Source organism: Mobula birostris, chromosome 27, assembly GCF_030028105.1.
Source record: "Mobula birostris isolate sMobBir1 chromosome 27, sMobBir1.hap1, whole genome shotgun sequence".
NCBI lineage: Eukaryota > Metazoa > Chordata > Chondrichthyes > Myliobatiformes > Myliobatidae > Mobula > Mobula birostris.
In genome coordinates, this window is record NC_092396.1 from 44,178,261 (window position 1) to 44,193,708 (window position 15,448).

The 15,448-nt window shown below is 41.2% G+C and overlaps 1 protein-coding gene across 1 annotated transcript in view; it reads left to right on the forward strand.

Annotated features, from left to right (window-relative positions):
- tmem269 (transmembrane protein 269) overlaps positions 1–15,448 on the forward strand; it is a 107,533-nt gene that overhangs the window by 53,731 nt on the left and 38,354 nt on the right. The window contains exon 5 of the mRNA XM_072245044.1: positions 9,707–9,850. Within this exon, the coding sequence (XP_072101145.1) occupies positions 9,707–9,850 (144 nt within the window). The remainder of the gene's footprint in view (positions 1–9,706; positions 9,851–15,448) is intronic.

Sequence of the window (15,448 nt, forward strand, 5' to 3'; positions counted from 1 at the left end):
AAAAGCCTTCTTCACCACCATATCTACCTGTGACTCCACTTATACTCCAAGGATTCTCTGTTCCTCATCTCTCTCCAGGGCCTTGCAGTTTACTGTGAAAGTTCTGCCTGGATTTAATTTTACAAAATGCAACCCCTCACTTTTACCCAAATTAATCTCATTTTGCCATTCTTCAGCTCATTTACTCAGCTAACCAAGATCCTCTTAGGGCTATTGACAGAGCTATTGATTATTTGGGCTGATACTTGACAAATTACCTGATTATGCTATATCAACTAAATTTGGAATTTTAAGCCCTCGTATTTAGCTATGATCACTGTGATGTATAATCATTTAATCAAATTATCTCAGCTGTTCTACAGATACTGTATGATAAAGATAAGTAGAATTTTCTTTCAGCAGAATGAGGCTTCAGCAGAATGCGCAACCAATTTAATCAGTGCACCAGCCTTTCCTACTCTCATTGTTGGAATGAAAAAGAACAATTAAATGACACGATGCATTTGTGGTATAAACAATTCTATCAGTGCGAAGCGAAGTGCGAGAACAGGTTTCTCGAGTTTTCTACAACTGTGGATATTTCCCAAATATCATTCATTTCACATGTGTAACATCCAGTTTATTTTCATATAATAATTGTGCTTTCAGAAACTACAAGGGAACACAGTCTTGAACAGAGCATGCAATCAGTGTGTCCATTGGATATGTGACTAATCTGTTTTCTCTCTGCAATGAAACACTGCATCACATTGCTTAGAGATAAAAACTAAGGCAGCTCAAAAGTTACGCCAAATCTTTGCAACACTGCAACTTGTCAGACTAGTCCACATGACTGCCTTTATCAGAAATATTTTGTATGCAACCCATGCCCACACAAGTCTCAAGGGCAGCTTCTATGATTCTATCCCACTGTTATAAGACTATTGAACAAATCTTTTGAACAATAATATGGATTCTTGACCTCACAATCTACCTCATCATGGCCTTGCAACTTTTTGTATGCTTGCACTGCACTTTCTTTGTAGTTGTAGCTCTATGTTCTACATTCTGTTTTGCTTTTCCCTTGGACTGCCTTGACATTTTGATGTAATGCAGTGATCTGTATGGATGGCATGCAAAACGAAGTTTTTCACTGTACTTTGGTACATGTCACATTAATAAACCAATTTACCAATTTAAAATTAATTTTATGTGTTCTTTCCTTCTAATCTTCAGGAAATTATTTATCCTATTCTTCAATATTGAAACTTTCTCTGGTTCAATCAATAACCACAATAATTAATTTCTGCATTTTATAAAAGATTCAATTGTTCTGTCTTAAATCATTTCTTTGTCCTGTGACTTCTGATCAGTCAGTAACTAGAAGCAGTCTGTTACAATATGTCTTTCTTACCTGCTCATAATTTTAAGCACTCCTGCTTTTCTGTGTATGTAATTTCTCCAAAGTGTCCTTCTAGTTAATTAACTCTACAATTTCCATTATGTCTTACGGTATTTCAGAACCACAGTTTTCTGTGTTAAAGTTTAATGAAGATGCATATGTACACATCACCATTTATGGACAGTATTCATGAAATCCAAAGTTCTGTTAATTATTTTGATATCCTTATTCATTAAGAGTTTTTGTAACCTGTGAATTTGAATACCCAAATTCTTGCTCTACCAAACTTGTGCAATTTTATTTGCATCACTAACAACGCTAACATTTATTTTCCATATTGTTCCTGTGAAAAATAGTGATGATTCATCACATTGAACAGTTTCAGTCCTTGAGAAAAAGCTATTGTCAATTCTGTGCAAGGTCTCATTCCAAAATGCAGCTATCCCTTTGCCTCCACTGATACTACCAAGTTCCTACAGCAGATTGTTTAATGCTTGAGACAACAACATCTGCAGTCTCTTTTGATTCAAAGTTATTGACATATGGGAGCAGGGATTCCAGTATTCAAGTTAGATTACAATGAAATTATCTTTACTGTAGGCCTACTAATTCCAATCCAATTATGAGATTGGTTGAGGAATTTAAGGTGTGCCTGTTTCCAGACACTGGCTGCTCTTGACCACCTTGATTGATGATGTCTCGAATATGGGACATGTTTTCAAACAAATTTTGATACCTGTACAAGAATAAATTGGTTTTTTTTCCCATTTCTACCATCTCATTCAAATCCTTCTGTCATTTCCTCTAAGAGGCATTAATTGCTTCTATTTTAATATCTTCAAAACATTGTGTTATAATTCTCTGAAACAGAAATGCAGTGAACAAAAGTGGCTCAGACTAAATGAGAAACACACCATGCTTTAACTGCCTGTTATCCTTGCTCACAGCAAAAACTTTTCAGAATTTATCCAATTTAGCAACTCTGCAGAGCTTGATTTCTAAGAGAAATGCTTGAAAGAATGATGTGGCAGAGTCTATTAGATCCAAAGCTACATTGCAATTAGTGTAAGAAATGGAATAAGTGTACTCCATACAGTCCCTTGGCCCAATCTACCTTTCAAGTAACATGATTGATCTGATCCTTGGCTTCATATATGCTCTCCTGCCCTAATTTCTCAATGCTGGCTTTCCCTTTCATGCAACAGTTTATCTCGGTCTAAATAATTGGCACCACTGTAGCATAGTGGTTAGCCCAATACTATTACATTTTGGGGCATTCCGGAGCTTAGAGTTCAATTCCAGCACCATTCTGTAAGGAGTCTCTGTACATCCTCCACGTGGAATGCATGGATTTTCCTCGGGTGTTCCGGTTTCCTCCCACAGTCTAAAGGTGTACCGAGTAGGTTAATTGGTCATTGTAAATTGTCCTGTGATTAGGTTAGGATTAATCAGGGATTGCTGGAGTGGCATGGCTTGAAGGGCTAAATGGCCTATTCTTTTATTCTGTTCTATTATTATTGTTATAATAAAAATAAATATGTTCTATGACTCTGCATCTCCAGCTTAAAAGGAGGGAAAATTCCAAAGATACACAACCTTGCGTGAAAAGGATTTGCTACTTCTCTTTAGTCCTACCAGCTTACCCCTTTTTCTGATAGTATGACCCTAATTCTGGACAGCCCAACAGGAGTAATATTTGCACAATACTTATACTGTTCAGCCCTTCAGTCTTTCATGTTGCATTGACAACTTTAACCCATTTGGCTCCATCATTCTTCCAAAGGTAACCACATTCATTGGACCCCTTTATCTAGCCCACCGGTTACATCCTCAAAAAATACTAATAGATATATCAAACACAATTGAGTTCCATGTATCAACCTCTGCATGCACACTCCTCAGTTTCCCACCAACTCCTAAGCTAAATATTAAGTTTCCTTAGCCCTATCCCCCACAGTTTTCACAATTATTAACCACAGCGGAAGTTCACTCCGCATGGATCACTGGCTGCAGGCTAATGTTGGTCATGATGCCTTTTGCCACCTATCCAGGCAGTGCAGTAGTTATTTGGATGGTAGTGGATGGCCGACAATGAGAACAAGGTTATGCTGTTAACTTTATCAGGCCATTCACATCCTTGGCTTTCCTGGCTCAGAAGTCCAAGAACAGTAATTATGCACAGCTACATTTTCCATAAGAATATACCCCATGTAAGTTTATTGCTTGTAAATCAATGCTTTTTTTATTGCTTGAGTCGTTCTAGTTGTCCTCTGTATTCTTTTCAATAGCTAAAATATCCTTGCTGTCCTGATGAAGGATAGCGACCCTAAGTTGACTAAATTTCCCTAATGCCACATAGGTCCTTTGGAAGACGAGAAGGGGAAATTGATATTGGGTGATAAGGAAATGGCTGAGGCATCGAACGACTATTTTGTGTCAGTCTTCACGGTGGAGGACACATCTAATATGCCAAAGAATGATGTTATGGATGAAATGGGAGGTGAGGACCTCAATAAAATCACTGTCACTAAAGAGATAGTGATGAGCAAACTAGAGGGCCTGAAGGTAGAGAAGTCCTCTGGTCCTGATGGGATGCATCCCAGGGTGCTGAGGGAATTGGCAGAGGTTATAGTAGACGCGTTGGTAATCACTTACCAAAATTCTCTAGACTCTGGGCAGGTCCCGGCGGATTGGAAGACAGCAAATGTCACACCACTTTTTAAAAAAGGATGTAGGCATATGACAGGCAACTATAGGCCAGTTAGCTTAACATCTGTAGTCAAGAAAAGGCTTGAAGCTGTCATTAAGGAAGAAATAATGGAACATTTAGAAAGGAGTGGTTCCATTAGACAGACGCAGCATGGATTCAGAAAGGGCAGGTCCTGTTTGGCAAACTTACTGGAGTTCTTCGAGGACATAATGAGTGCAGTAGGTAGAGGGAAACAGGTGGATGTCGTATACTTGGATTTCCAGAAGGCATTCGATTAGATGCCGCACAAGAGATTTATAAATAAGATACGGATGCATGGAGTCGGAGAAAGTGTATTGCCATGGATAGCGGGTTGGTTAGCCAACAAAAAGCAGAGAGTTGGTATAAATGCATGTTTCTCCGGTTGGCAATCAGTGGTGAGTGGGGTGCCACAGGGGTCAGTGCTGGGCCCGCAGCTGTTTACCATTTACATTGATGATTTGGAAGAGGGGACTGAGTGTAGCATAGCAGAATTTGCTGATGACACTAAACTGAGTGGAAAAGCAAATTGTACAGAGGATGTGGAGAGTCTGCAGAGGGATATAGATAGGTTAAGTGAGTGTGCCAAGGTCTGGCAGATGGAATATAACGTTGGTAAGTGCGAGATCATCCACTTAAGAAGGAATAATAGAAGAGCAGATTATTTAAATGGTGAAAGATTGCAGCATGCTGTTGTGCAGAGGGACTTGGGAGTGAATCACAAAAAGTTGGCTTGCAGGTACAACAGGTTATTAAGAAGGCAAACGGAATGTTGGCCTTCTTTGCTAAAGGGACTGAATTCAAGAGCAGGGAGGTCATGCTGCAACTATACAGGGTACTAGTGAGGTCGCACCTGGAGTACCGTGTGCAGTTCTGGTCTCCATACTTGAGGAAGGATATACTGGCTTTGGAGGCAGTGCAGAGGAGGTTCACCAGGTTGATTCTAGAGATGAAGGGGTTAACCTATGTGGAGTGATTGAGTCGCCTGGGACTATACTCTCTGGAATTCAGAAGAATGAGAGGAGATCTTATAGAAACATACAAATTTTTGAAAGGGGTAGATAAGATAGAAGTAGGAAAGTTGTTTCCATTGGTAGGTGAGACTAGAACTAAGGGACATTGCCTCAAGATTCAGGGGAGAAGATTTAGGACAGAGATGAAGAGAAACTGTCTTTCCCAGAGAGTGGTGAATCTGTGGAATTCTCTGCCCAGGGAAGGCAGTTGAGGCTTCTTCACTGAATATCTGTAAGATGCAGTTAGACAGATTTTTACATAGTAGGGGAATTAAGGGTTATGGGGAAAAGGCAGGTAGATGGAGCTGAGTTTACGGACAGATCAGTCATGATCTTATTGAATGGTGAGGCAGGCTCGATGGGCTGGATAGCCTACTCCTGCTCCTATTTTTTTATGTTCTTATGTTCTCCCCTCCCCACCACCTTCTTACTCTCATTTCTCTTTTTTTTCCAGTCTTGATGGGAAGGGTTTCAGCTCGAAATGTTGACTGTTTCCTCTTTTTCACAGATGCTGCCTGACCTGCTGAGTTCCTCCAGAATTTTGTCTGTATTGCTTAGATTTCCAGTATCTGCAAATTTTCTTGTGTTTGGGGTAACAAGTGCATTGACCTGTGTAGGAATTTTTATTTCTCTCAATTGTTGTTCATTTGTTCATCTACCCGTACAGTTTCCAAGCATAGTTAAATCTTCTTGTAGAATATCTTGTTTAGCTTTGAAATTAATCACCTTATGAAGACCAATGTGCCATCTTTACGAACCTGTTATGCCAATTTCATGGAATTGTGGATCTGTACTCCTAGATCCCTCTTCTCTACTGCATTTCTCAGTGCCCCACCATTCACTGTCAGTCCAACACTTAGTACTTTTCTGCATTAAGTTTCATTTCCCAATTTTCAGCCAAATTTATTCCAGCTGGTCCAGATCCCACTGCAAGCCATGATAGTCTTCCTCATTGTCCATTACACCCCCTGTCTTAGTGTCATCCACAAATATGTAGATCCAGTTATCATCTAAATGGTTGATATAGATGATAAACAGCAACGGACCCAGCACCAGTCCCTGCTTATTCACAGGCTTCTAGTCAGAGAAACAGTCATCTACTACCAATCTCTGACTTCTCCCACACACCCAGTGTTGAACCTAATTTACTACATCATCCTGAAAGCCAAGAAACTGAACCTTCTTGAGCAGCCTTCCAAGCCTGATCTTGTCAAAGGCCTCATTGAAGTGCATGTAGACAACACCTAATGCCTTCATCATCTTTCCTAGTAATCTCCTCATAAAAACTCTATGAAGTAGATTAGACAGGATGTACAATGCACAAAGCTGTGCTGATCACCCCTAATCAGGCCCTGTAGAGTACCTTCCAATAAATTACCCACTACTGATATCAGACTCACCAGCCTATAATTTTCTGGGCTAGTCTTCATGCATTTCTTAAGTAACGGAACAACATTAGCTACTCTCCAGTTCTCTGACACTTCACCCTGATTAAGGATGTTTTACATACTTCTACTGGGGCTCATGCAATTTCTGAACAAGCCTCCCACAAGGTCTGAGGGAGCACCTTGTGAAGCCCGGGGGACTTAACCACCCTAATTTGCCTTGACAGCAATCACTTCTATTTCTGTAATCTGTATATAGTCCATGGCTTACTGTTGTTTTTTTCTCAGTTATATAGACTCTCTCCATTTCTCAGATGCAAAAAATCCACTTAAAGTCTCTGCATCCTGTTTGGTTCTATGGATAGATGACCACATTGATCCTCAGTTTTGTCCCTTGCTATCATTTTGCTTGTAATATATCTGTTTCAGAGATTTTCAGCAAAAAAAAAGCCTCTGAAAAGCCTCTTTTTTTTGTTTTAATCTCCCCCGCAGATTATTGTTTTTTTCTTTATAGCGGCTCAGTTAGTAATAGCAGAGATCATCACAGCTTGTCACACCAGAGCAGGTCAGTGTCAGCAAAATCAGGTGAGAGTGGGTAGTTGCGCAGAACGTATTCAATGTTCTGCACCCTTTCGCCACACTCACAGGATTTGCTGGTCTTTAAACCCCACTTCACTATATTGTCTCCCGTCCAGCAAACTCCCGCTCTCGCCCTGTTGAGAGTGCACCACTTCCGTCTGTCAAGCAGTACCCTGTCTGGCAACATTTCTGTAGGGTCTGGCAACATTTCTGTAGCGCCTTGCACTGTATTGTTTGGTTGGGGTTCTGGCTTCTGTTTGTTGCCAGAAGTCAATCCTGTATGTTTGGGAGGATGTTCCTCCTCGATTTTAAGCGGTTGGAAACTGGCACATGATGATGTGGGTGCCGTGGATCTGAGTTCTGCTTACCTTTTTCAATTTTTGTTGTAGTGTGTCTTCGGATCTCTGGGGAGCAATGCCTGCAAGTCTGTAAATGATGTTAGTGGGTGTGGTGTGCAGTGTGCCCGTGATAAGGAAAGGATAGCAGAAGTGCCAGGCAGGATAGTGGAATACTTCTTTTGCGGGATGTGGGAAGGCAGGGAGAACAGAAAGGGGGTTCCGTGGATGAGAATGAGATTCCCAGATGGCCAGGGTCTGGGATATCTTGGATCAAGTACTCAGCATTCCTAAGTGGCAAGGTGACAGTTTAACATATGTGGCTAAGGAGTTGATGTAGGAGGGAGAGCGTCAGATTTTTGGATCATTGGGCTCTCTTCCAGGGAAAGTGGGACCTGTACAGAAGAGAAGGTTGGCACGTATACTGGAAGAGGACTAATATCCTAGTGGGAAGGTTTGTAGTGCTGCAAGGGAAGATGGGGGGTGGGGTTGCGGTGGTAAAAAACTAGAGTTGCAGGGTATTGGAACCAGAGTGCCCGAACAGTTGGTGGAGTGGTTGTGGAGACGTGTTCAGATCTCAAAGTCAGGAATCAAAAGGTTGAGCATTGTGCAACTAATGTCCTGAGCTATATATATTTCAATGCAAGACGTATCGTAGGAAAGGCAAATGAGCTTAGGGCATGGATCAACACCTGGAATTATGATATTTGTGGATAACACCAAGATATGGGGGGGTGTAGTTGACAGTGAGGAAGACTACCATGCCTTTGCTGAGCGATCTGCACCAGCTGGAAAAAATGGGCTGAAAATAAGCAGATGCAATTTAATGCAGACAAGTGTAAGATGTTGCACTTCGGTAGGACCAACCAGGGTAGGTCTTACACAGTAAATGGTAGGACACTGAGGAGTGTGGTAGAACAAAAGGATCTGAGAATACATGTCCATAATTCATTGGAAGTGGTATCATAAGTTGATAGAGTCATGAAGGAAACTTTTGGCACATTGGCCTTCATAAATCAGTATTGAATATAGGAGATCGGATCTTATGTTGAAGTTTTATAAGACATTGGTGAGTATTTTGGAGTATTGTGTGCAGTTTGGTCACCTACCTACAGGAAAGGTGTAAATAAGGTTGAAAGAGTACAGAGAAAATTTCATAAGGATGTTGCTGGTTCTGGAGGACTTGAGTTGTAAGGAAAGATTGAATAGCTTTGGACTTTATTCCTTGAAATGAAGGTTGAGAAGAGATTTGATAGAGTTATATAAAATCATGAGGGGTAGAGATGGATAATTCAAGCAGGCTTTTTCCACTGAGGTTGGATGGGACTATAACTAGAAGTCATGGATAAGGGTGAAAGGTGAATAGTTTAAAGGGAACATGAGGAGAAACCTCTTCACTCAGAGGGTCACAAGAGTGTGGAATGAGCTGCCAGCGCAAGTGGTGCATGCAAGCTCAATTTCAAAGTTTAGGAGAACTTTGGATAAGTACATGGATGGCAAGGGTATGGAGAGCTATGGTCTCGGTGCAGGTCAATGGGAGTGGGCAGTTTAAATGGTACAGTGTGGACTAGATGGGCCAAAGGGCCTGTTTCTGTGCTGTACTTTTTTATGACTCTAAACTGAATTTGGAAACCAGATGACCACCGGATGTTGGAAATCTGAAAGCTCTGTGTTCTTCACACACAACTCCATGCTTCCTTAATTTTAAACTTTTCCTGGTTAATATTTCAGTGAACTGAAACATTAACTTTGAGTCCCTCTCTAACACATGCTTCCTAACCTGGTGAGCACTACCAGCATTTTCTGTTTTTCTTTAAATTTCAGTGATCCAGCATCAGTATTTTTTTGCACTTTCATTAGTTGTAGCACAGTTTGATTCCTTTATTTATATTCAACAGTTTCCAAAAGCAGCAATAATTTCTGTACTGCTGAGCATGCTTCTTTAAGAGATGTTGATATCATTATCTTATCCAGCACTTAAATCTGAAAATCTGATCAAGGCTCTTAAGTTCTGTATTCAAGCAATATGAAATAGGATTTTTGAGCAACTAGGGGAAATAAATGGATGTCAACTGACAACAGTCTAAAGATTTCTTTGATATACTATTAGGTTTTAAGGGTATTGGGTACAGTACTCCATTGTTTACCAGGAAAAATTGTTACGAGTTCAACTGTTACATTTAATGCCTTCAGTGTGACTGAGATAAACTGCATAATGAAACTGTCACATCAAACATAGTTAATTTCAAATATAAATTAACATTTCCGATTTAATTTGATTACAGGAGCCAAAATGGATGACTTTGCAGATTTTACGACATTCGGGATTGCAACTTCACTATTACTGCAGACCCATGGCTTACTGAGCAATATTTTCATCATCTGCTATGTGATGGCTGTATTTGCACGTCTCTGTTTCTTTTCTAGTGGTAAGAATTCACTTTATTTCTGCTGTGAATCTCAGCGGATTATTGTTGGAGTTTAAAAATAAAATTTACTTCCTCGATTAGGTGAAGTATTAAGCTGATTGTGAAATTCCTCTTAAAAATTATCAGTAGCAACTACTAAAAGTTTGGGCCAGATTGTGTTAAATGCTATCTGGCATTTATGTTTAAAAAAAAGGTAACCAGATAGCTTCAGTGCACACCTTGATTTATCTGGATTTATCTGCCTGTGTACTGCAGCATGAACAAACAGAGGATGCTGGGGGTCAAATGTGGTTCATTAAACCTTTTGCTCCATTTATGAACATGTTATTGAGTCCAAGAAAGTTTTATGATATCTTGAGCACAGGGATCATATTGACATGGAATCTAGCCAGCTTCGTGTCGGGCACAGTAGGCAGATCTATCATGGTCTCACTCATTTGAATGGGATCATCAACCTTCACCAAATCTAAGCAACTTATTATCTTAACTTAATAAAGAAGGCATGTGGCATGCTTGCTATCATTGGTTGACACATTGAGTCACAAAGTCATGCTGTGCCGTATAAAACTCTGGTTAGTGCATATTTAGAATATTGTGGACAGTTCTGATCACACCATTACAGAAAGGATGTGGAGGCTTTGGAAAGGATGCAAAGGATCTTCGCTAGAATTCTGTCTAAATTAGAGGGTATTAGCTATGAGTGGAAGTTGGACAAACTTAGATTTTTTCTCTAGAGCATCTGAAGCTGAGAAGAAACCTGATTGAGGTTTATTAAATAATGAATGGCATAGATAGGGGAAAGAGAATCTTTTTCCTGGATAGAAATGACAAATACTAGAGGACACAGCTTTAAGGTGAGATGGGGAAATATTTAAAGGTAAGTTTTTATTACACAGATTGATTGGTGGTATGTCCCATCAGGGATGGCAGTGAAAGCAGGCATAATGGTACTGTTTGAGACTATTAGATACAGTGGCATGCAAAAGTTTGGGCACCTCTGGTGAAAATTTTGGTAACTGTGAATAGTTAAGTGAGTAGAAGATGAACTGATCTTCAAAAGTCATAAAGTTAAAGAAGAAACATTCTTTTCAACATTTTAAGCAAGATTAGTATATTATTTTTGTTTTGTACAATTTTAGAGTGAACACAGAACATAGAATAGTACAGTGCATTACAGGCCCTTCGCCCCACAAAGTTGTGCCGACCCTCAAACCCTGCCTCCCATATAACCCCCCACCTTAAATTCCTCCATATACCTGTCTAGTAGTCTCTTAAACTTCACGAGTGTATCTGCCTTCACCACTGACTCAGGCAGTGCATTCCATGCACCAACCACTCTCTGAGTAAAAAACCTTCCTCTGATATCCCCCTTGAACTTCCCACCCCTTACCTTAAAGCCATGTTCTCTTGTATTGAGCAGTGGTGCCCTGGGGAAGAGGGGCTGGCTATCCACTCTATCTATTCCTCTTATTATCTTGTACACCTCTATCATGTCTCCTCTCACCCCCTCCTTCTCTCCAAAGAGTAAAGCCCTAGCTCCCTTAATCTCTGATCATAATGCATACTCTCTAAACTAGGCAGCATCCTGGTAATTCTCCTCTGTACCCTTTCCAATGCTTCCACATCCTTCCTATAGTGAGGTGACCATAACTGGACACAGTACTCCAAGTGTGGCCTAACCAGAGTTTTACAGAGCTGCATCATTACATCGCAACTCTTAAACTCTATCCCTCAACTTATGAAAGCTAACACCCCATAAGCTTTCTTAACTACCCTATCTACCTGTGAGGCAACTTTCAGGGATCTGTGGACATGTACCCCCAGATCCCTCTGCTCCTCCACACTACCAAGTATCCTGCTATTTACTTTGTACTGTACCTTGGAGTTTGTCTTTCCAAAGTGTACCACCTCACATTTCTCCAGGTTGAACTCCATCCGCCACTGCTTAGACCGCTTCTGCATCCTCTCAATGTCTCTCTGCAATCTTCGACAATCCTCTACACTATCTACAACACCACCAACCTTTGTGTCATCTGCAAACTTGCCAACCCACCCTTCTACCTCCACATCCAGGTCATTAATAAAAATCACGAAAAGTAGAGGTCCCAGAACAGATCCTTGTGGAACACTACTAGTCACAATCCTCCAATCTGAATGTACTCCCTCCACCACCACCCTCTGCCTTCTGCAGGCAAGCCAATTCTGAAACCACCTGGCCAAACTTCCCTGGATCCTATGCCTTCTAACTTTCTGAATAAGCCTACCATGTGGAACCTTGTCAAATGCCTTACTAAAATCTATATAGATCACATCCACTGCACTACCTTCATCTATATGCCTGGTCACCTCCTCAAAGATCTCTATCAGGCTTGTTAGACACGATCTGCCCTTCACAAAGCCATGCTGACTGTCCCTGATCAGACCATGATTCTCTAAATGCCTATAGATCCTATCTCTAAGAATCTTTTCCAACAGCTTTCCCACCATAGACGTAAGTCTCACTGGTCTATAATTACCCGGACTATCCTTACTACCTTTTTTGAACAAGGGGACAACACTCGCCTCCCTCCAATCCTCTGGTACCATTCCCGTGGACAACAAGGGCATAAAGATCCTAGCCAGAGGCTCAGCAATCTCTTCCCTCACCTCATGGAACAGCCTGGGGAATATTCCATCAGGCCCCAGGGACTTATCCATCCTAATGTATTTTAACAACTCCAACACCTCCTCTCCCTTAATATCAACATACTCCAGAACATCAATCCCACTCATATTGTCCTCACCATCATCAAGTTCCCTCTCATCGGTGAATACCGAAGAGAAGTATTCATTGAGGACCTTGCTCACTTCCACAGCTTCCAGGCACATCTTCCCACCTTTATCTTTAATGGGTCCTATCTTCACTCCTGTCATCCTTTTGTTCTTCACATAATTGAAGAATGCCTTAGGGTTTTCCTTTACCCTACTGGCCAAGGCCTTCTCATGCCCCCTTCTTTCTATTCTCAGCCCCTTCTTAAGCTCCTTTCTTGCTTCCCTATAACCCTCAATAGACCCATCTGATCCTTGCTTCCTAAACCTCATGTATGCTGCCTTCTTCCACCTGACTAGATTGTTCACCTCACTTGTCAACCATGGTTCCTTCACCCTACCATTCTTTATCTTCGTCACCGGGACAAATTTATCCCTAAGAGATAAAGAGGTCTCTAAACATCGACCACATGTCCATCGTACATTCCCCTGCAAAAACATCATCCCAGTTCACACTTACAAGTTCTAGCCTTATAGCCTCATAATTTGACCTTCCCCAATTAAAAATTTTCTGTCCTCTCTAATTCTATCCTTTTCCATGATAATGCTAAAGGCCAGGGACCGGTGGTCACGGTCCCCCAGATGCTCACCCACTGAGAGATCTGTGACCTGACCCAGTTCATTACCTAGTACTGGATCTAGTATGGCATTCCCCCTAGTCAGCCTGTCCACATACTGTGACAGGAATCCATCCTGGACACAATTAACAAACTCTCCCCCATCTAAACCTTTGGAACTAATCAGGTGCCAATCAATATTAGGGAAGTAAAAGTCACCCATGATAACAACCCTGTTATTTTTGCACCTTTCCAAAATCTGCCTCCCAATCTGCTCCTGTGTATCTCTGCTGCTACCAAGGGCCTACAGAATACCCCCAGTAGAGTAACTGCTCCCTTCCTGTTCCTGACTTCCACCCATACTGACTCAAAAGAGGAACCTGCTACATTACCCACCCTTTCTGTAGCTGTAATAGTATCCCTGACCAGTAATGCCACCCCTCCTCCCCTTTTTCCCCCATCTCTATCCCTTTTAAAGCACTGAAATCCAGGAATATTGAGAATCCATTCCTGCCCTGGTGCCAGCCAAGTCTCTGTAATGGCCACTACTTCATAATTCCATGCATATATCCAAGCTCTCAGTTCATCACCTTTGTTCCTGATGCTTCTTGCATTGAGGTACACACACTTCAGCCCTTCTACCTTACTACCTTTACACTCTTTATTCTGCTTCTCTTTCCTCAAAGCCTCTCTGTATGTTAGATCTGGCTTTACTCCACGCACTTCTTTCACTGCTGTATCGCTTTGGGTCTCATCCCCCTTGCAAATTAGTTGAAACCCTCCCGGAAAAAAGGAAAAAAAGAAAGGAGCACCATGTAGATCTTTCGGCACCCCAAGAGATTTGAGCTCTCAGATAACTTTTACCAAAGTCTCAGACTTTAATTAACTTGTTAGGACTATGGCTTGTTCACAATCATCATTAGGAAAGGCCAGGTGATGCAAATGTCAAAGCTTTATAAATACCCTGACTCTTCAAACTTTGTCCCAACAATCAGCAGCCATGGGCTTCTCTAAGCAACTGCCCAGCACTCTGAAAATTTAAATGATGCCCACAAAGCAGGAGAAGGCTATAAGAAGATAGCAAAGCGTTTTCAGGTAGCTGTTTCTTCAGTTCGTAATGTAATTAAGAAATGGCAGTTAACGGGAATGGTGGAGGTCAAGTTGAGATCTGGAAGACCAAGAAAACTTTCCGAGAGAACTGCTAGTAGGATTGCTAGAAAGGCAAATCAAAACCCCCGTTTTTGACTGCAAAAGACCTTCAGGAAGATTTAGCAGACTCTGGAGTGGTGGTGCACTGTTCTACTGTGCAGCCACACCTGCACAAATATGACCTTCATGGAAAAGTCATCAAAAGAAAATCTTTCCTGCATCCTCACCACAAAATTCAGCATCAGAAGTTTGCAAAGGAACATCTAAACAAGCCTGGTGCATTTTGGAAACAATTCCTGTGGACTGATGAAGTTAAAATAGAACTTTTTGGCTGCAATGAGCAAAGGAATGTTTGGAGAAAAAAAGGTGCAGAATTTCATGAAAAGAACCCCTCTCCAACTGTCAAGCATGGGGGTGGATCGATCATGCTTTAGGCTTGTGTTGTAGCCAGTGGCACAGGGAACATTTGACCAGTAGAGGGAATAATGAATTCAATTAAATACCAGCAAATTCTGGAAGCGAACAGCACACCGTCTGTAAAAAAAAAGCTGAAGATGAAAAGAGGATGGCTTCTACAACAGGATAATGATCCTAAACACACCTCAAAATCCACAATGGATTACCTCAAGAGGCGCAAGCTGAAGGTGTTGCCATGGCCCTCACAGTCCCCCAACCTAAACATCATTGAGAATCTGTGGATAGACCTCAAAAGAGCAGTGCATGGAAGACGGCCCAAGAATCTCACAGAACGAGAAGCCTTTTGCAAGGAAGAATGGACGAAAATCCCCCAAACAAGAATTGAAAGACTCTTAGCTGGCTACAGAAAGCGTTTACAAGCTGTGATATTTGCCAAAGGGGGTGTTACTAAGTACTGACCATGCAGGGTGTCCAAACTTTTGCTTCGAGCCCTTTCCCTTTCTTGCTATTTTGAAACTGTAAAAGATGGAAATACAAAAGTAATCTTGCTTAAAATATTAAAGAAATGTGTCATCTTTAACTTTATGCCTTTTGGAAATCAGGTCATCTTTTACTCGCTTAGCTATTCACAGTAACAGAAATTTTGACCAGGCGTGCCCAAACTTTT